General features: G+C 40.4%; 1 protein-coding gene across 1 annotated transcript in view; it reads left to right on the forward strand.

Moving 5' to 3' along the window:
• DCHS1 (dachsous cadherin-related 1) overlaps positions 1-23,828 on the forward strand; it is a 123,612-nt gene that overhangs the window by 65,762 nt on the left and 34,022 nt on the right. The window contains exons 11-15 of the mRNA XM_040426699.1: positions 7,910-8,149; positions 8,230-8,355; positions 8,444-8,653; positions 8,865-9,734; positions 10,961-11,074. Coding sequence (XP_040282633.1) covers positions 7,910-8,149; positions 8,230-8,355; positions 8,444-8,653; positions 8,865-9,734; positions 10,961-11,074 — 1,560 coding nt within the window. The remainder of the gene's footprint in view (positions 1-7,909; positions 8,150-8,229; positions 8,356-8,443; positions 8,654-8,864; positions 9,735-10,960; positions 11,075-23,828) is intronic.

Below are 23,828 nucleotides of genomic sequence, written 5' to 3' on the forward strand. Positions count from 1 at the left end.
TATAGATGGTTGTAGCAGTGTGCGATCCCTGTGATATAGATGGTTGTAGCAGTGTGTGATCCTTGTGATATAGATGGTTGTAGCAGTGTGTGATCTCTGTGATATAGATGGTTGTAGCAGTGTGTGATCCCTGTGATTTAGATGGTTGTAGCAGTGTGTGATCTCTGTGATATAGATGGTTGTAGCAGTGTGCGATCCCTGTGATATAGATGGTTGTAGCAGTGTGTGATCTCTGTGATGTGGATGGTTGTAGCAGTGTGTGATCTCTGTGATGTGGATGGTTGTAGCAGTGTGTGATCTCTGTGATATAGATGGTTGTAGCAGTGTGTGATCTCTGTGATGTGGATGGTTGTAGCAGTGTGCGATCTCTGTGATATAGAGGGTTGTAGCAGTGTGTGATCTCTGTGATATAGAGGGTTGTAGCAGTGTGCGATCTCTGTGATATAGAGGGTTGTAGCAGTGTGTGATCTCTGTGATGTGGATGGTTGTAGTAGTGTGTGATCTCTGTGATGTGGATGGTTGTAGTAGTGTGTGATCTCTGTGATGTGGATGGTTGTAGCAGTGTGTGATCCCTGTGATATAGATGGTTGTAGCAGTGTGTGATCTCTGTGATATAGATAGTTGTAGCAGTGTGTGATCTCTGTGATATAGATGGTTGTAGCAGTGTGTGATCTCTGTGATATAGATGGTTGTAGTAGTGTGTGATCTCTGTGATGTGGATGGTTGTAGCAGTGTGTGATCTCTGTGATGTGGATGGTTGTAGCAGTGTGTGATCTCTGTGATATAGATGGTTGTAGCAGTGTGTGATCCCTGTGATGTGGATGGTTGTAGCAGTGTGTGATCCCTGTGATATAGATGGTTGTAGCAGTGTGTGATCTCTGTGATGTGGATGGTTGTAGCAGTGTGTGATCCCTGTGATATAGATGGTTGTAGCAGTGTGTGATCTCTGTGATGCGGATGGTTGTAGCAGTGTGTGATCCCTGTGATATAGATGGTTGTAGCAGTGTGTGATCTCTGTGATGTGGATGGTTGTAGCAGTGTGTGATCCCTGTGATATAGATGGTTGTAGCAGTGTGTGATCTCTGTGATATAGATGGTTGTAGCAGTGTGTGATCCCTGTGATATAGATGGTTGTAGCAGTGTGTGATCTCTGTGATATAGATGGTTGTAGCAGTGTGTGATCTCTGTGATATAGATGGTTGTAGTAGTGTGTGATCTCTGTGATGTGGATGGTTGTAGCAGTGTGTGATCCTTGTGATATAGATGGTTGTAGCAGTGTGTGATCTCTGTGATGTGGATGGTTGTAGCAGTGTGTGATCTCTGTGATATAGATGGTTGTAGCAGTGTGTGATCTCTGTGATATAGATGGTTGTAGCAGTGTGTGATCTCTGTGATATAGATGGTTGTAGTAGTGTGTGATCTCTGTGATGTGGATGGTTGTAGCAGTGTGTGATCCCTGTGATATAGATGGTTGTAGCAATGTGTGATCCCTGTGATATAGATGGTTGTAGCAGTGTGTGATCTCTGTGATATAGATAGTTGTAGCAGTGTGTGATCTCTGTGATATAGATGGTTGTAGTAGTGTGTGATCTCTGTGATGTGGATGGTTGTAGCAGTGTGTGATCTCTGTGATGTGGATGGTTGTAGCAGTGTGTGATCTCTGTGATATAGATGGTTGTAGCAGTGTGTGATCCCTGTGATGTGGATGGTTGTAGCAGTGTGTGATCCCTGTGATATAGATGGTTGTAGCAGTGTGTGATCTCTGTGATGTGGATGGTTGTAGCAGTGTGTGATCTCTGTGATGCAGATGGTTGTAGCAGTGTGTGATCCCTGTGATGTAGATGGTTGTAGCAGTGTGTGATCCCTGTGATATAGATGGTTGTAGCAGTGTGTGATCTCTGTGATGTGGATGGTTGTAGCAGTGTGTGATCTCTGTGATATAGATGGTTGTAGCAGTGTGTGATCCCTGTGATATAGATGGTTGTAGCAGTGTGTGATCTCTGTGATATAGATGGTTGTAGCAGTGTGTGATCTCTGTGATATAGATGGTTGTAGTAGTGTGTGATCTCTGTGATGTGGATGGTTGTAGCAGTGTGTGATCTCTGTGATATAGATGGTTGTAGCAGTGTGTGATCCCTGTGATATAGATGGTTGTAGCAGTGTGTGATCTCTGTGATATAGATGGTTGTAGCAGTGTGTGATCCATGTGATATAGATGGTTGTAGCAGTGTGTGATCTCTGTGATGTGGATGGTTGTAGCAGTGTGTGATCTCTGTGATATAGATGGTTGTAGCAGTGTGTGATCTCTGTGATATAGATGGTTGTAGCAGTGTGTGATCTCTGTGATATAGATGGTTGTAGTAGTGTGTGATCTCTGTGATGTGGATGGTTGTAGCAGTGTGTGATCCCTGTGATATAGATGGTTGTAGCAATGTGTGATCCCTGTGATATAGATGGTTGTAGCAGTGTGTGATCTCTGTGATATAGATGGTTGTAGCAGTGTGTGATCTCTGTGATATAGATGGTTGTAGCAGTGTGTGATCTCTGTGATATAGATGGTTGTAGCAGTGTGTGATCTCTGTGATATAGATGGTTGTAGTAGTGTGTGATCTCTGTGATATAGATGGTTGTAGTAGTGTGTGATCTCTGTGATGTGGATGGTTGTAGCAGTGTGTGATCCTTGTGATATAGATGGTTGTAGCAGTGTGTGATCTCTGTGATGTGGATGGTTGTAGCAGTGTGTGATCTCTGTGATGTGGATGGTTGTAGCAGTGTGTGATCTCTGTGATATAGATGGTTGTAGCAGTGTGTGATCCCTGTGATATAGATGATTGTAGCAGTGTGTGATCTCTGTGATATAGATGGTTGTAGCAGTGTGTGATCTCTGTGATATAGATGGTTGTAGCAGTGTGTGATCTCTGTGATATAGATGGTTGTAGTAGTGTGTGATCTCTGTGATATAGATGGTTGTAGTAGTGTGTGATCTCTGTGATGTGGATGGTTGTAGCAGTGTGTGATCCTTGTGATATAGATGGTTGTAGCAGTGTGTGATCTCTGTGATATAGATGGTTGTAGTAGTGTGTGATCTCTGTGATGTGGATGGTTGTAGCAATGTGTGATCCCTGTGATATAGATGGTTGTAGCAGTGTGTGATCTCTGTGATGTGGATGGTTGTAGCAGTGTGTGATCTCTGTGATATAGATGGTTGTAGTAGTGTGTGATCTCTGTGATGTGGATGGTTGTAGCAGTGTGTGATCTCTGTGATGTGGATGGTTGTAGCAGTGTGTGATCCCTGTGATATAGATGGTTGTAGCAGTGTGTGATCTCTGTGATATAGATGGTTGTAGCAGTGTGCGATCTCTGTGATGTGGAGGGTTGTAGCAGTGTGTGATCTCTGTGATATAGATGGTTGTAGCAGTGTGTGATCCTTGTGATATAGATGGTTGTAGCAGTGTGTGATCTCTGTGATATAGATAGTTGTAGCAGTGTGTGATCTCTGTGATATAGATGGTTGTAGCAGTGTGTGATCCCTGTGATATAGATGGTTGTAGCAGTGTGTGATCTCTGTGATATAGATGGTTGTAGTAGTGTGTGATCTCTGTGATATAGATGGTTGTAGCAGTGTGTGATCTCTGTGATATAGATGGTTGTAGCAGTGTGTGATCTCTGTGATGTGGATGGTTATAGCAGTGTGTGATCTCTGTGATATAGATGGTTGTAGTAGTGTGTGATCTCTGTGATATAGATGGTTGTAGCAGTGTGTGATCTCTGTGATATAGATGGTTGTAGCAGTGTGTGATCTCTGTGATATAGATGGTTGTAGCAGTGTGTGATCTCTGTGATATAGATGGTTGTAGCAGTGTGTGATCTCTGTGATATAGATGGTTGTAGCAGTGTGTGATCCCTGTGATATAGATGGTTGTAGCAGTGTGTGATCTCTGTGATATAGATGGTTGTAGCAGTGTGTGATCTCTGTGATATAGATGGTTGTAGTAGTGTATGATCTCTGTGATGTGGATGGTTGTAGCAGTGTGTGATCTCTGTGATATAGATGGTTGTAGCAGTGTGTGATCCCTGTGATATAGATGGTTGTAGCAGTGTGTGATCTCTGTGATATAGATGGTTGTAGCAGTGTGTGATCCATGTGATATAGATGGTTGTAGCAGTGTGTGATCTCTGTGATGTGGATGGTTGTAGCAGTGTGTGATCTCTGTGATATAGATGGTTGTAGCAGTGTGTGATCTCTGTGATATAGATGGTTGTAGCAGTGTGTGATCTCTGTGATATAGATGGTTGTAGTAGTGTGTGATCTCTGTGATGTGGATGGTTGTAGCAGTGTGTGATCCCTGTGATATAGATGGTTGTAGCAATGTGTGATCCCTGTGATATAGATGGTTGTAGCAGTGTGTGATCTCTGTGATATAGATAGTTGTAGCAGTGTGTGATCTCTGTGATATAGATGGTTGTAGCAGTGTGTGATCTCTGTGATGTGGATGGTTGTAGCAGTGTGTGATCTCTGTGATATAGATGGTTGTAGCAGTGTGTGATCTCTGTGATGTGGATGGTTGTAGCAGTGTGTGATCTCTGTGATATAGATGGTTGTAGTAGTGTGTGATCTCTGTGATGTGGATGGTTGTAGCAGTGTGTGATCTCTGTGATGTGGATGGTTGTAGCAGTGTGTGATCTCTGTGATGTGGATGGTTGTAGCAGTGTGTGATCTCTGTGATATAGATGGTTGTAGCAGTGTGTGATCTCTGTGATATAGATGGTTGTAGCAGTGTGTGATCTCTGTGATATAGATGGTTGTAGTAGTGTGTGATCTCTGTGATATAGATGGTTGTAGCAGTGTGTGATCTCTGTGATATAGATGGTTGTAGCAGTGTGTGATCTCTGTGATATAGATGGTTGTAGCAGTGTGTGATCCCTGTGATTTAGATGGTTGTAGCAGTGTGTGATCTCTGTGATATAGATGGTTGTAGTAGTGTGTGATCTCTGTGATATAGATGGTTGTAGTAGTGTGTGATCTCTGTGATATAGATGGTTGTAGTAGTGTGTGATCTCTGTGATGTGGATGGTTGTAGCAGTGTGTGATCCTTGTGATATAGATGGTTGTAGCAGTGTGTGATCTCTGTGATGTGGATGGTTGTAGCAGTGTGTGATCTCTGTGATGTGGATGGTTGTAGCAATGTGTGATCCCTGTGATATAGATGATTGTAGCAGTGTGTGATCTCTGTGATATAGATGGTTGTAGCAGTGTGTGATCTCTGTGATATAGATGGTTGTAGCAGTGTGTGATCTCTGTGATATAGATGGTTGTAGTAGTGTGTGATCTCTGTGATATAGATGGTTGTAGTAGTGTGTGATCTCTGTGATGTGGATGGTTGTAGCAGTGTGTGATCCTTGTGATATAGATGGTTGTAGCAGTGTGTGATCTCTGTGATATAGATGGTTGTAGTAGTGTGTGATCTCTGTGATGTGGATGGTTGTAGCAATGTGTGATCCCTGTGATATAGATGGTTGTAGCAGTGTGTGATCTCTGTGATATAGATAGTTGTAGCAGTGTGTGATCTCTGTGATGTGGATGGTTGTAGCAGTGTGTGATCTCTGTGATATAGATGGTTGTAGTAGTGTGTGATCTCTGTGATGTGGATGGTTGTAGCAGTGTGTGATCTCTGTGATGTGGATGGTTGTAGCAGTGTGTGATCCCTGTGATATAGATGGTTGTAGCAGTGTGTGATCTCTGTGATATAGATGGTTGTAGTAGTGTGTGATCTCTGTGATATAGATGGTTGTAGCAGTGTGTGATCTCTGTGATGTGGATGGTTGTAGCAATGTGTGATCTCTGTGATATAGATGGTTGTAGCAGTGTGTGATCTCTGTGATATAGATGGTTGTAGCAGTGTGTGATCTCTGTGATGTGGATGGTTGTAGCAGTGTGATCTCTGTGATATAGATGGTTGTAGCAGTGTGTGATCTCTGTGATATAGATGGTTGTAGCAGTGTGTGATCTCTGTGATGTGGATGGTTGTAGCAGTGTGTGATCTCTGTGATATAGATGCTTGTAGCAGTGTGTGATCTCTGTGATGTGGATGGTTGTAGTAGTGTGTGATCCCTGTGATATAGATGGTTGTAGCAGTGTGTGATCTCTGTGATATAGATGGTTGTAGCAGTGTGTGATCTCTGTGATATAGATGGTTGTAGCAGTGTGTGATCTCTGTGATATAGATGGTTGTAGCAGTGTGTGATCTCTGTGATGTGGATGGTTGTAGCAGTGTGATCTCTGTGATATAGATGGTTGTAGCAGTGTGTGATCTCTGTGATATAGATGGTTGTAGCAGTGTGTGATCTCTGTGATGTGGATGGTTGTAGCAGTGTGTGATCTCTGTGATATAGATGGTTGTAGTAGTGTGTGATCTCTGTGATATAGATGGTTGTAGCAGTGTGTGATCTCTGTGATATAGATGGTTGTAGTAGTGTGTGATCTCTGTGATATAGATGGTTGTAGCAGTGTGTGATCTCTGTGATATAGATGCTTGTAGCAGTGTGTGATCTCTGTGATGTGGATGGTTGTAGTAGTGTGTGATCCCTGTGATATAGATGGTTGTAGCAGTGTGTGATCTCTGTGATATAGATGGTTGTAGCAGTGTGTGATCTCTGTGATATAGATGGCTGTAGCAGTGTGTGATCTCTGTGATATAGAGGGTTGTAGTAGTGTGTGATCCCTGTGATATAGATGGTTGTAGCAGTGTCTGATCCCTGTGATATAGATGGTTGTAGCAGTGTGTGATCTCTGTGATATAGATGGTTGTAGCAGTGTGTGATCCCTGTGATATAGATGGTTGTAGCAGTGTGTGATCTCTGTGATATAGATGGTTGTAGCAGTGTGTGATCTCTGTGATATAGATGGTTGTAGCAGTGTGTGATCTCTGTGATATAGATGGTTGTAGCAGTGTGTGATCTCTGTGATATAGATGGTTGTAGCAGTGTGTGATCTCTGTGATATAGATGGTTGTAGCAATGTGTGATCTCTGTGATATAGATGGTTGTAGCAGTGTGTGATCTCTGTGATATAGATGGTTGTAGCAGTGTGTGATCTCTGTGATATAGATGGTTGTAGTAGTGTGTGATCTCTGTGATATAGATGGTTGTAGCAGTGTGTGATCTCTGTGATATAGATAGTTGTAGCAGTGTGTGATCTCTGTGATATAGATGGTTGTAGCAGTGTGTGATCCCTGTGATATAGATGGTTGTAGCAGTGTGTGATGTCTGTGATATAGATGGTTGTAGTAGTGTGTGATCTCTGTGATATAGATGGTTGTAGCAGTGTGTGATCCCTGTGATATAGATGGTTGTAGCAGTGTGTGATCTCTGTGATATAGATGGTTGTAGTAGTGTGTGATCTCTGTGATATAGATGGTTGTAGCAGTGTGTGATCTCTGTGATATAGATAGTTGTAGCAGTGTGTGATCTCTGTGATATAGATGGTTGTAGCAGTGTGTGATCTCTGTGATATAGATGGTTGTAGCAGTGTGTGATCTCTGTGATATAGATGGTTGTAGTAGTGTGTGATCTCTGTGATATAGATGGTTGTAGCAGTGTGTGATCCCTGTGATATAGATGGTTGTAGCAGTGTGTGATCTCTGTGATATAGATAGTTGTAGCAATGTGTGATCTCTGTGATGTGGATGGTTGTAGCAGTGTTGGCATTCCATAAGATAGGATTGGGTAGGTCAGACTGATGGTTGTACTGGGTCAGGTTTAGTAGTGTTTGTGATTTCCGTTGTAGTGTTGGTGTCATCTGTACAGAGTTGTAGTGTTCTACTAGAATTTTGAAGGGGTGAAGCTGATGGCAATGATGGTGGTTATAGTAACACATTCCTGGTGCTTACTGCTTTATCTGCCCTAACAGGTTCTTTGTCTGTGGTGAGAGCATTAGACCGTGAAGAAACAGCTGGATATAACCTAACTCTGGTAGTGATGGATTATGGTTCTCCACGCTTATCCAGCACACAGACTCTTACCGTTTCAGTTCTTGATGTAAATGATGATATTCCCACCTTTGAGAAAACACAGTATGAAGGCAACATCAAGGAAAATCAGGCAGCCGGCACAACTGTCCTAAGACTCCAAGCGGTGGACAGAGATCTGGGTGAGTAGAGGAAGCTAAGAGGTGAAATGGAGGTAACTGGGATCTCAATGTCAACCTTTAATGTACTTTAATGATCGTAGGCCCTGGAGGACAAGTCACCTATGGAGGAGTTACTGGGGATGAATTTTCACTTGATCCTCAAAGCGGAATCCTTACCACCAAAATGCCACTTGACCGAGAGAAAAAAGACAAGTACAAGCTGACAGGTACATATACTATTACACCACAGCCAACAACCAGAACATCTCTAGAGATAACAGATGCATTGACCTTATATCCCATCATTTATTGCAGCTTACGCACGGGACGGAGGTTCCCCACCAAAGGTGTCTGAGGTCCGGATATATGTCACTGTTAGGGATGAGAATGACAATGCTCCGGTATTTGAGAGTGATGGAATTTTCCTTGAAGTTCCTGAGAATCAGGAGCCAATGACACTATGTGTCCTCAAAGCCTGGGACCCAGACATGGGAAGCAATGGGCAGCTACAGTATCATCTGAAAGGTGAGTGTCCCTGAGACCTTCGCCCATCCTTCACTTCTACTGCGTATACTTAACATACTGTAGGAATGACCATAATTAGACATTTTGTTGATTTATATAATGAAGGCTGTACATGACTTATATTATCTTAGGTCTCTGACGCTATCTTTATCATTGACTCCCATGATATTACTGGAAGAGGTAAAGTCACATATATGAACTTTCATTGCAGATGGTGATCCATCACAAGACTTCTCATTAGATCCTACTACAGGAGCCCTCTCCACATCTCGAGCACTAGACCGAGAGTCGGTGTCAGAGTACCAGCTGACTGTGATAGTCCATGACTCCGGGGATCCCTCCCTGACTGCCTCCAGCACTATCTCTGTGTCCGTGCTAGATCTGAATGACAACACCCCCACCTTTTCCACATCATCTTTTAATGCAGAACTTCCTGAAGATGCCGCAGTTGGAAGTTTAGTTCTGAAACTGAACGCCCTTGATCCTGATTATGGTCCCAACGGCCGAACTACATTCCATCTCTCTAATGGGACTCAGGGAGCTTTCCATATTGACTCTCTTACTGGGCATATCACAACAGCCATTCAGCTTGATCGTGAGCGGCGGGCTGCATATACCTTCTTGGCATGGGTGATGGATTCTGATCCATCTGGACCACGCAGTTCAGAAGCTAGTGTGACAGTTATAGTAAAGGATGTTAATGACAATCCTCCAACATTTCTACGTAGCCCATTTCACCTGAATCTGTCTCGTAATACCCCTGTAAAGAGGACTTTGGCTGCAATGAGAGCAGAAGACAAGGATGCTGGTGCCAATGCTTCCATCTTATACAGGCTGGCACCATCTTCTGGAACAGGACGTTTTTCTGTAGACCCTTATACTGGTGAAGTACGACTTCTAGAACCTCTAGATAGCATGAGCCCACGGGAACGCACTGTTTTTGTACAGGCGTCAGATCTGGGTGAGCCACCACTGTCCACCACTGCTGTTCTTATTATATATGTCCGTGAGGAGGCGGCACGGGGTCCGAAATTTCCAAGGGATGCCAATGAGTTCAGCATATCTGAGAATAGTCAGCATGGTAAGTGAATATTCACTGTGGTAACGGTATGAGTGTGCCTATTTACTACAGGTCAGTGCTCAACAAGAGTGTGGCGATGGGTAGAGTGTGGCGATGGGTAGAGTGTGGCGATGGGTAGAGTGTAGCGATGGGTAGAGTGTGGCGATGGGTAGAGTGTGGCGATTGGTAGAGTGTGGCGATGGGTAGAGTGTGGCGATGGGTAGAGTGTGGCGATGGGTAGAGTGTGGCGATGGGTAGAGTGTGGCGATGGGTAGAGTGTGGCGATGGGTAGAGTGTGGCGATGGGTAGAGTGTGGCGATGGGTAGAGTGTGGCGATGGGTAGAGTGTGGCGATGGGTAGAGTGCGGCGATGGGTAGAGTGCGGCGATGGGTAGAGTGTGGCGATGGGTAGAGTGTGGCGATGGGTAGAGTGTGGCGATGGGCAGAGTGTGGCGATGGGCAGAGTGTGGCGATGGGCAGAGTGTGGCGATGGGCAGAGTGTGGCGATGGGCAGAGTGTGGCGATGGGCAGAGTGTGGCGATGGGCAGAGTGCGGCGATGGGTAGAGTGCGGCGATGGGTAGAGTGTGGCGATCAGTAAAGTATAAAAGTGGTAAATGGCAAAGTAATAGGAAGAGTACAAAAATAGCCAGAGTAATGTAATGGGTAAAGTACATCAATGCGAAGAGTAGAGTAATGGGTGAAGTCCAGCAATAGGTAAAGTAATGAATAGAGTAATGGGTAGAATAGAGTAATAGGCTGAGTATAGCAATGAGTGAAGGATAGTAATTGGTAGAGAAAAATAATGAGCAGATTATAGTAATGGGCTGAGAGGAGTATTGGGCAGAGTAAATTAATAGGTAGAACAGAGTATTGGGTAAAATAATGACCAGAGTACAGTATTAGGCAGAGTACAGTAATAGGCAGAGTACAGTATTAGGCAGAGTGGAGCAATGGGAAGGGTGGAGTAAAGGGTTGAAGGACATTAATGTATAGTTGCACAGGCAGTGTCCCCCTTTATCCAGTTGTGTAGATAATGACCTGTTATGCAGCTAGAGATCCCCTTTAAGTAGCTGTGGAGGTAGAGGCCCCATTTAAGTAGCTGCATGATGCTCCAATAAAGCAGCACAGCTCAGAGGCCTCCTTTAGTTGCAGATATTCCCGGTGTTGGTCCTTAGGTTGCGGTTACTTATAGTCCGCTTCTCCTTGACTCTCCTGTATTACTGAAAGCTTACACTCATCTGTTTTAGGTTCCGTGGTTGGATCTGTGAAAGCCACACACAATGGGGGCTCCTCTGGAAGGATCAGCTACAGTATCCTGAGTGGGAATGAAAATGGAGCATTCACCATCAGCCCAAATACAGGTACCAACCTTGACCCTAACCTGACCCTAGGAATATCCACAGTAGAGATCTACAAGGAATAAACCTCACCATAGTATTATCCCTAGTAGAGATCCCTGCACTAATGAGATCTACAAGGAATAAACCTCACCATAGTAATATCCCTAGTAGAGATCCCTGCACTAATGAGATCTACAAGGACTAAACCTCACCATAGTAATATCTATAGTAGAGATCCCTGCACTAATGAGATCTACAAGGATTAAACCTCACCATAGTAATATCTATAGTAGAGATCCCTGCACTAATGAGATCTACAAGGATTAAACCTCACCATAGTAATATCTATAGTAGAGATCCCTGCACTAATGAGATCTACAAGGATTAAACCTCACCATAGTAATATCCACAGTAGAGATCCCTGCACTAATGAGATCTACAAGGATTAAAACTCACCATAGTAATATCCACAGTAGAGATTCCTGCACTAATGAGATCTACAAGGATTAAACCTCACCATAGTAATATCTATAGTAGAGATCTACAAGGATCAAACCTCACCATAGTAATATCCATAGTAGAGATCCCTGCACTAATGAGATCTACAAGGATTAAACCTCACCATAGTAATATCCACAGTAGTGATCCCTGCACTAATGAGATCTACAAGGATTAAACCTCACCATAGTAATATCCACAGTAGAGATCCCTGCACTAATGAGATCTACAAGGATTAAACCTCACCATAGTAATATCTATAGTAGAGATCCCTGCACTAATGAGATCTACAAGGATCAAACCTCACCATAGTAATATCTATAGTAGAGATCTCTGCACTAATGAGATCTACAAGGATTAAACCTCACCATAGTAATATCCACAGTAGAGATCCCTGCACTAATGAGATCTACAAGGATTAAACCTCACCATAGTAATATCTATAGTAGAGATCCCTGCACTAATGAGATCTACAAGGATTAAACCTCACCATAGTAATATCCACAGTAGAGATCCCTGCACTAATGAGATCTACAAGGATTAAACCTAACCATAGTAGTATCATTGTAGAGATCCCTGCACTAATGAGATCTACAAGGATTAAACCTCACCATAGTAATATCCACAGTAGAGATCCCTGCACTAATGAGATCTACAAGGATTAAACCTAACCATAGTAGTATCATTGTAGAGATCCCTGCACTAATGAGATCTACAAGGATTAAACCTCACCATAGTAATATCTATAGTAGAGATCCCTGCACTAATGAGATCTACAAGGATTAAACCTCACCATAGTAATATCCACAGTAGAGATCCCTGCACTAATGAGATCTACAAGGATTAAACCTCACCATAGTAGTATCCACAGTAGAGATCCCTGCACTAATGAGATCTACAAGGATCAAACCTCACCATAGTAATATCCACAGTAGAGATCCCTGCACTAATGAGATCTACAAGGATTAAACCTCACCATAGTAATATCTATAGTAGAGATCCCTGCACTAATGAGATCTACAAGGATTAAACCTCACCATAGTAATATCTATAGTAGAGATCCCTGCACTAATGAGATCTACAAGGATTAAACCTCACCATAGTAATATCTATAGTAGAGATCCCTGCACTAATGAGATCTACAAGGATTAAACCTCACCATAGTAATATCCACAGTAGTGATCCCTGCACTAATGAGATTTACAAGGATTAAACCTCACCATAGTAATATCCACAGTAGAGATCCCTGCACTAATGAGATCTACAAGGAATAAACCTCACCATAGTAATATCCACAGTAGAGATCCCTGCACTAATGAGATCCACAAGGATTAAACCTCACCATAGTAATATCCACAGTAGAGATCCCTGCACTAATGAGATCTACAAGGATTAAACCTCACCATAGTAATATCTATAGTAGAGATCCCTGCACTAATGAGATCTACAAGGATTAAACCTCACCATAGTAATATCCACAGTAGAGATCCCTGCACTAATGAGATCTACAAGGATTAAACCTCACCATAGTAATATCCACAGTAGAGATCCCTGCACTAATGAGATCTACAAGGATTAAACCTCACCTTAGTAATATCTATAGTAGAGATCCCTGCACTAATGAGATCTACAAGGATTAAACCTCACCATAGTAATATCTATAGTAGAGATCCCTGCACTAATGAGATCTACAAGGATTAAACCTCACCATAGTAATATCTATAGTAGAGATCCCTGCACTAATGAGATCTACAAGGAATAAACCTCATCATAGTAATATCTATAGTAGAGATCCCTGCACTAATGAGATCTACAAGGATTAAACCTCACCATAGTAATATCCACAGTAGAGATCCCTGCACTAATGAGATCTACAAGGATTAAACCTCACCATAGTAATATCCACATTAGAGATCCCTGCACTAATGAGATCTACAAGGATTAAACCTCACCATAGTAATATCCACAGTAGAGATCCCAGCACTAATGAGATCTACAAGGATTAAACCTCACCATAGTAATATACACAGTAGAGATCACTGCACTAATGAGATCTACAAGGATTAAACCTCACCATAGTAATATCCATAGTAGAGATCCCTGCACTAATGAGATCTACAAGGATTAAACCTCACCATAGTAATATCTATAGTAGAGATCCCTGCACTAATGAGATCTACAAGGATTAAACCTCACCATAGTAGTATCTATAGTAGTGATCCCTGCACTAATGAGATCTACAAGGATTAAACCTCACCATAGTAATATCTATAGTAGAGATCCCTGCACTAATGAGATCTACAAGGATTAAACCTCATCATAGTAATATACATAGTAGAGATCCCTGCACTAATGAGATCTACAAGGAATAAACCTCATCATAGTAATATCTATAGTAGAGATCCCTGCACTAATGAGATCTACAAGGATTAAACCTCACCATAGTAATATCCACAGTAGAGATCCCTGCACTAATGAGATCTACAAGGAATAAACCTCATCATAGTAATATCTATAGTAGAGATCCCTGCACTAATGAGATCTACAAGGATTAAACCTCACCATAGTAATATCCACAGTAGAGATCCCTGCACTAATGAGATCTACAAGGATTAAACCTCACCATAGTAATATCTATAGTAGAGATCCCTGCACTAATGAGATCTACAAGGATTAAACCTCACCATAGTAATATCCACAGTAGAGATCCCTGCACTAATGAGATCTACAAGGATTAAACCTCACCATAGTAATATCTACAGTAGAGATCCCTGCACTAATGAGATCTACAAGGACTAAACCTCACCATAGTAATATCTATAGTAGAGATCCCTGCACTAATGAGATCTACAAGGATTAAACCTCACCATAGTAATATCCACAGTAGAGATCCCAGCACTAATGAGATCTATAAGGATTAAACCTCACCATAGTAATATCCACAGTAGAGATCCCTGCACTAATGAGATCTACAAGGATTAAACCTCACCTTAGTAATATCTATAGTAGAGATCCCTGCACTAATGAGATCTACAAGGATTAAACCTCACCATAGTAATATCCATAGTAGAGATCCCTGCACTAATGAGATCTACAAGGATTAAACCTCACCATAGTAATATCCACAGTAGAGATCCCTGCACTAATGAGATCTACAAGGATTAAACCTCACCATAGTAATATCTATAGTAGAGATCCCTGCACTAATGAGATCTACAAGGATTAAACCTCACCATAGTAATATATATAGTAGAGATCCCTGCACTAATGAGATCTACAAGGATTAAACCTCACCATAGTAATATCCACAGTAGAGATCCCTGCACTAATGAGATCTACAAGGATTAAACCTCACCATAGTAATATCCATAGTAGAGATCCCTGCACTAATGAGATCTACAAGGATTAAACCTCACCATAGTAATATACATAGTAGAGATCCCTGCACTAATGAGATCTACAAGGATTAAACCTCACCATAGTAATATCTATAGTAGAGATCCCTGCACTAATGAGATCTACAAGGATTAAACCTCACCATAGTAATATCTATAGTAGAGATCCCTGCACTAATGAGATCTACAAGGATTAAACCTCACCATAGTAATATCCATAGTAGAGATCCCTGCACTAATGAGATCTACAAGGATTAAACCTCACCATAGTAATATCCACAGTAGAGATCCCTGCACTAATGAGATCTACAAGGAATAAAACTCATCATTGTAATATCTATAGTAGAGATCCCTGCACTAATGAGATCTACAAGGATTAAACCTCACCATAGTAGTATCTATAGTAGAGATCCCTGCACTAATGAGATCTACAAGGATTAAACCTCACCATAGTAATATCTATAGTAGAGATCCCTGCACTAATGAGATCTACAAGGAATAAACCTCATCATAGTAATATCTATAGTAGAGATCCCTGCACTAATGAGATCTACAAGGATTAAACCTCACCATAGTAATATCCACAGTAGAGATCCCTGCACTAATGAGATCTACAAGGATTAAACCTCACCATAGTAATATCTATAGTAGAGATCCCTGCACTAATGAGATCTACAAGGATTAAACCTCACCATAGTAATATCCACAGTAGAGATCCCTGCACTAATGAGATCCACAAGGATTAAACCTCACCATAGTAATATCCACAGTAGAGATCCCTGCACTAATGAGATCTACAAGGATGAAACCTCACCATAGTAATATCTATAGTAGAGATCCCTGCACTAATGAGATCTACAAGAATTAAACCTCACCATAGTAATATCCACAGTAGAGATCCCTGCACTAATGAGATCTACAAGGATTAAACCTCACCATAGTAATATCTATAGTAGAGATCCCTGCACTAATGAGATCTACAAGGATTAAACCTCACCATAGTAATATCCACAGTAGTGATCCCTGCACTAATGAGATCTACAAGGATTAAACCTCACCATAGTAATATCCACAGTAGAGATCCCTGCACTAATGAGATCTACAAGGATTAAACCTCACCATAGTAATATCTATAGTAGAGATCCCTGCACTAATGAGATCTACAAGGATTAAACCTCACCATAGTAATATCCACAGTAGAGATCCCTGCACTAATGAGATCTACAAGGATTAAACCTCACCATAGTAATATCTATAGTAGAGATCCCTGCACTAATGAGATCTACAAGGATTAAACCTCACCATAGTAATATCCACAGTAGAGATCCCTGCACTAATGAGATCTACAAGGATTAAACCTCACCATAGTAATATCTATAGTAGAGATCCCTGCACTAATGAGATCTACAAGGATTAAACCTCACCATAGTAATATCTATAGTAGAGATCCCTGCACTAATGAGATCTACAAGGATTAAACCTCACCATAGTAATATCCACAGTAGAGATCCCTGCACTAATGAGATCTACAAGGATTAAACCTCACCATAGTAATATCCACAGTAGAGATCCCTGCACTAATGAGATCTACAAGGATTAAACCTCACCATAGTAATATCTATAGTAGAGATCCCTGCACTAATGAGATCTACAAGGATTAAACCTCACCATAGTAATATCTATAGTAGAGATCCCTGCACTAATGAGATCTACAAGGATTAAACCTCACCATAGTAATATCTATAGTAGAGATCCCTGCACTAATGAGATCTACACGGATTAAACCTCACCATAGTAATATCTATAGTAGAGATCCCTGCACTAATGAGATCTACAAGGATTAAACCTCACCATAGTAATATCCACAGTAGAGATCCCTGCACTAATGAGATCTACAAGGATTAAACCTCACCATAGTAATATCTATAGTAGAGATCCCTGCACTAATGAGATCTACAAGGATTAAACCTCACCATAGTAATATACATAGTAGAGATCCCTGCACTAATGAGATCTACAAGGATTAAACCTCACCATAGTAATATCTATAGTAGAGATCCCTGCACTAATGAGATCTACAAGGAATAAACCTCACCATAGTAATATCTATAGTAGAGATCCCTGCACTAATGAGATCTACAAGGAATAAACCTCACCATAGTAATATCCACAGTAGAGATCCCTGCACTAATGAGATCTACAAGGATTAAATCTCACCATAGTAATATCCACAGTAGAGATCCCTGCACTAATGAGATCTACAAGGATTAAACCTCACCATAGTAATATCCACAGTAGAGATCCCTGCACTAATGAGATCTACAAGGATTAAACCTCACCATAGTAATATCTATAGTAGAGATCCCTGCACTAATGAGATCTACAAGGATTAAACCTCACCATAGTAATATCTATAGTAGAGATCCCTGCACTAATGAGATCTACAAGGATTAAACCTCACCATAGTAATATCCACAGTAGTGATCCCTGCACTAATGAGATTTACAAGGATTAAACCTCACCATAGTAATATCCACAGTAGAGATCCCTGCACTAATGAGATCTACAAGGAATAAACCTCACCATAGTAATATCCACAGTAGTGATCCCTGCACTAATGAGATCTACAAGGATTAAACCTCACCATAGTAATATCCACAGTAGAGATCCCTGCACTAATGAGATCTACAAGGATTAAACCTCACCATAGTAATAGCTATAGTAGAGATCCCTGCACTAATGAGATCTACAAGGATTAAACCTCACCATAGTAATATCCACAGTAGTGATCCCTGCACTAATGAGATCTACAAGGATTAAACCTCACCATAGTAATATCCACAGTAGAGATCCCTGCACTAATGAGATCTACAAGGATTAAACCTCACCATAGTAATATCTATAGTAGAGATCCCTGCACTAATGAGATCTACAAGGATTAAACCTCACCATAGTAATATACATAGTAGAGATCCCTGCACTAATGAGATCTACAAGGATTAAACCTCACCATAGTAATATCCACAGTAGAGATCCCTGCACTAATGAGATCTACAAGGATTAAACCTCACCATAGTAATATCCACAGTAGAGATCCCTGCACTAATGAGATCTACAAGGATTAAACCTCACCATAGTAATATCTATAGTAGAGATCCCTGCACTAATGAGATCTACAAGGATTAAACCTCACCATAGTAATATCTATAGTAGAGATCCCTGCACTAATGAGATCTACAAGGATTAAACCTCACCATAGTAATATCTATAGTAGAGATCCCTGCACTAATGAGATCTACACGGATTAAACCTCACCATAGTAATATCTATAGTAGAGATCCCTGCACTAATGAGATCTACAAGGATTAAACCTCACCATAGTAATATCCACAGTAGAGATCCCTGCACTAATGAGATCTACAAGGATTAAACCTCACCATAGTAATATCTATAGTAGAGATCCCTGCACTAATGAGATCTACAAGGATTAAACCTCACCATAGTAATATACATAGTAGAGATCCCTGCACTAATGAGATCTACAAGGATTAAACCTCACCATAGTAATATCTATAGTAGAGATCCCTGCACTAATGAGATCTACAAGGAATAAACCTCACCATAGTAATATCTATAGTAGAGATCCCTGCACTAATGAGATCTACAAGGAATAAACCTCACCATAGTAATATCCACAGTAGAGATCCCTGCACTAATGAGATCTACAAGGATTAAACCTCACCATAGTAATATCTATAGTAGAGATCCCTGCACTAATGAGATCTACAAGGATTAAACCTCACCATAGTAATATATATAGTAGAGATCCCTGCACTAATGAGATCTACAAGGATTAAATCTCACCATAGTAATATCCACAGTAGAGATCCCTGCACTAATGAGATCTACAAGGATTAAACCTCACCATAGTAATATCCACAGTAGAGATCCCTGCACTAATGAGATCTACAAGGATTAAACCTCACCATAGTAATATCTATAGTAGAGATCCCTGCACTAATTAGATCTACAAGGATTAAACCTCACCATAGTAATATACATAGTAGAGATCCCTGCACTAATGAGATCTACAAGGATTAAACCTCACCATAGTAATATCTATAGTAGAGATCCCTGCACTAATGAGATCTACAAGGATTAAACCTCACCATAGTAATATATATAGTAGAGATCCCTGCACTAATGAGATCTACAAGGATTAAACCTCACCATAGTAATATCCACAGTAGAGATTCCTGCACTAATGAGATCTACAAGGACTAAACCTCACCATAGTAATATCTATAGTAGAGATCCCTGCACTAATGAGATCTACAAGGATTAAACCTCACCATAGTAATATATATAGTAGAGATCCCTGCACTAATGAGATCTACAAGGATTAAACCTCACCATAGTAATATCCACAGTAGAGATTCCTGCACTAATGAGATCTACAAGGACTAAACCTCACCATAGTAGTATCTATAGTAGAGATCCCTGCACTAATGAGATCAACAAGGACTAAACCTCACCATAGTAGTATCTATAGTAGAGATCCCTGCACTAATGAGATCTACAAGGACTAAACCTCACCATAGTAATATCTATATTAGAGATCCCTGCACTAATGAGATCTACAAGGATTAAACCTCACCATAGTAAAATCTATAGTAGAGATCCCTGCACTAATGAGATCTACAAGGATTAAACCTCACCATAGTAATATCTATAGTAGAGATCCCTGCACTAATTAGATCTACAAGGATTAAACCTCACCATAGTAATATCTATAGTAGAGATCCCTGCACTAATGAGATCTACAAGGAATAAACCTCATCATAGTAATATCTATAGTAGAGATCCCTGCACTAATATCCATCTACAAGGATTAAACCTCACCATAGTAATATCCACAGTAGAGATCCCTGCACTAATGAGATCTACAAGGATTAAACCTCACCATAGTAATATCTATAGTAGAGATCCCTGCACTAATTAGATCTACAAGGATTAAACCTCACCATAGTAATATACATAGTAGAGATCCCTGCACTAATGAGATCTACAAGGATTAAACCTCACCATAGTAATATCTATAGTAGAGATCCCTGCACTAATGAGATCTACAAGGATTAAACCTCACCATAGTAATATATATAGTAGAGATCCCTGCACTAATGAGATCTACAAGGATTAAACCTCACCATAGTAATATCCACAGTAGAGATTCCTGCACTAATGAGATCTACAAGGACTAAACCTCACCATAGTAATATCTATAGTAGAGATCCCTGCACTAATGAGATCTACAAGGATTAAACCTCACCATAGTAATATATATAGTAGAGATCCCTGCACTAATGAGATCTACAAGGATTAAACCTCACCATAGTAATATCCACAGTAGAGATTCCTGCACTAATGAGATCTACAAGGACTAAACCTCACCATAGTAGTATCTATAGTAGAGATCCCTGCACTAATGAGATCAACAAGGACTAAACCTCACCATAGTAGTATCTATAGTAGAGATCCCTGCACTAATGAGATCTACAAGGACTAAACCTCACCATAGTAATATCTATATTAGAGATCCCTGCACTAATGAGATCTACAAGGATTAAACCTCACCATAGTAAAATCTATAGTAGAGATCCCTGCACTAATGAGATCTACAAGGATTAAACCTCACCATAGTAATATCTATAGTAGAGATCCCTGCACTAATTAGATCTACAAGGATTAAACCTCACCATAGTAATATCTATAGTAGAGATCCCTGCACTAATGAGATCTACAAGGAATAAACCTCATCATAGTAATATCTATAGTAGAGATCCCTGCACTAATGAGATCTACAAGGATTAAACCTCACCATAGAAATATTCACAGTAGAGATCCCTGCACTAATGAGATCTACAAGGATTAAACCTCACCATAGTAATATCTATAGTAGAGATCCCTGCACTAATGAGATCTACAAGGATTAAACCTCACCATAGTAATATCTATAGTAGAGATCCCTGCACTAATGAGATCTACAAGGATTAAACCTCACCATAGTAATATCCACAGTAGAGATTCCTGCACTAATGAGATCTACAAGGATTAAACCTCACCATAGTAATATCTATAGTAGAGATCTTTGCACTAATGAGATCCACAAGGAATAACCCTCACCATAGTAATATCCACAGTAGAGATCCCTGCACTAATGAGATCTACAAGGATTAAACCTCACCATAGTAATATCCATAGTAGAGATCCCTGCACTAATGAGATCTACAAGGATTAAACCTCACCATAGTAATATCTATAGTAGAGATCCCTGCACTAATGAGATCTACAAGGACTAAACCTCACCATAGTAGTATCTATAGTAGAGATCCCTGCACTAATGAGATCTACAAGGATTAAACCTCACCATAGTAATATCCACAGTAGAGATCCCTGCACTAATGAGATCTACAAGGATTAAACCTCACCATAGTAATATCCATAGTAGAGATCCCTGCACTAATGAGATCTACAAGGATTAAACCTCACCATAGTAATATCTATAGAAGAGATCCCTGCACTAATGAGATCTACAAGGATTAAACCTCACCATAGTAATATCCACAGTAGAGATTCCTGCACTAATGAGATCTACAAGGACTAAACCTCACCATAGTAGTATCTATAGTAGAGATCCCTGCACTAATGAGATCTACAAGGATTAAACCTCACCATAGTAGTATCTATAGTAGAGATCCCTGCACTAATGAGATCTACAAGGATTAAACCTCACCATAGTAATATCTATAGTAGAGATCCCTGCACTAATGAGATCTACAAGGACTAAACCTCACCATAGTAGTATCTATAGTAGAGATCCCTGCACTAATGAGATCTACAAGGATTAAACCTCACCATAGTAATATCTATAGTAGAGATCCCTGCACTAATTAGATCTACAAGGATTAAACCTCACCATAGTAATATCTATAGTAGAGATCCCTGCACTAATGAGATCTACAAGGACTAAACCTCACCATAGTAATATCCACAGTAGAGATCTTTGCACTAATGAGATCTACAAGGATTAAACCTCACCATAGTAATATCCACAGTAGAGATCCCTGCACTAATGAGATCTACAAGGAATAAACCTCACCATAGTAATATCCATAGTAGAGATCCCTGCACTAATGAGATCTACAAGGATTAAACCTCACCATAGTAATATCCACAGTAGAGATCTTTGCACTAATGAGATCTACAAGGATTAAACCTCACCATAGTAATATCTATAGTAGAGATCCCTGCACTAATGAGATCTACAAGGAATAAACCTCATCATAGTAATATCTATAGTAGAGATCCCTGCACTAATGAGATCTACAAGGATTAAACCTCACCATAGAAATATTCACAGTAGAGATCCCTGCACTAATGAGATCTACAAGGATTAAACCTCATCATAGTAATATACATAGTAGAGATCCCTGCACTAATGAGATCTACAAGGATTAAACCTCACCATAGTAATATACATAGTAGAGATCCCTGCACTAATGAGATCTACAAGGATTAAACCTCACCATAGTAATATCTATAGTAGAGATCCCTGCACTAATGAGATCTACAAGGACTAAACCTCACCATAGTAGTATCTATAGTAGAGATCCCTGCACTAATGAGATCTACAAGGATTAAACCTCACCATAGTAATATCTATAGTAGAGATCCCTGCACTAATGAGATCTACAAGGATTAAACCTCATCATAGTAATATACATAGTAGAGATCCCTGCACTAATGAGATCTACAAGGATTAAACCTCACCATAGTAATATCCATAGTAGAGATCCCTGCACTAATGAGATCTACAAGGATTAAACCTCACCATAGTAATATCCACAGTAGTGATCCCTGCACTAATGAGATCCACAAGGAATAAACCTCACCATAGTAATATCCACAGTAGAGATCCCTGCACTAATGAGATCTACAAGGATTAAACCTCACCATAGTAATATCCATAGTAGAGATCCCTGCACTAATGAGATCTACAAGGATTAAACCTCACCATAGTAATATCTATAGTAGAGATCCCTGCACTAATGAGATCTACAAGGACTAAACCTCACCATAGTAGTATCTATAGTAGAGATCCCTGCACTAATGAGATCTACAAGGATTAAACCTCACCATAGTAATATCTATAGTAGAGATCCCTGCACTAATGAGATCTACAAGGATTAAACCTCATCATAGTAATATACATAGTAGAGATCCCTGCACTAATGAGATCTACAAGGATTAAACCTCACCATAGTAATATCCACAGTAGAGATTCCTGCACTAATGAGATCTACAAGGATTAAACCTCACCATAGTAATATCTATAGTAGAGATCCCTGCACTAATGAGATCTACAAGGATTAAACCTCACCATAGTAATATCCACAGTAGTGATCCCTGCACTAATGAGATCTACAAGGATTAAACCTCACCATAGTAATATCCATAGTAGAGATCCCTGCACTAATGAGATCTACAAGGATTAATCCTCACCATAGTAATATACATAGTAGAGATCCCTGCACTAATGAGATCTACAAGGATTAAACCTCACCATAGTAATATCCATAGTAGAGATCCCTGCACTAATGAGATCCACAAGGAATAAACCTCACCATAGTAATATCCACAGTAGAGATCCCTGCACTAATGAGATCTACAAGGATTAAACCTCACCATAGTAATATCCATAGTAGAGATCCCTGCACTAATGAGATCTACAAGGATTAATCCTCACCATAGTAATATACATAGTAGAGATCCCTGCACTAATGAGATCTACAAGGATTAAACCTCACCATAGTAATATCCAT

This window comes from Bufo bufo, chromosome 3 (genome assembly GCF_905171765.1).
Source record: "Bufo bufo chromosome 3, aBufBuf1.1, whole genome shotgun sequence".
In the NCBI taxonomy this organism is placed as follows: Eukaryota; Metazoa; Chordata; class Amphibia; order Anura; family Bufonidae; genus Bufo; species Bufo bufo.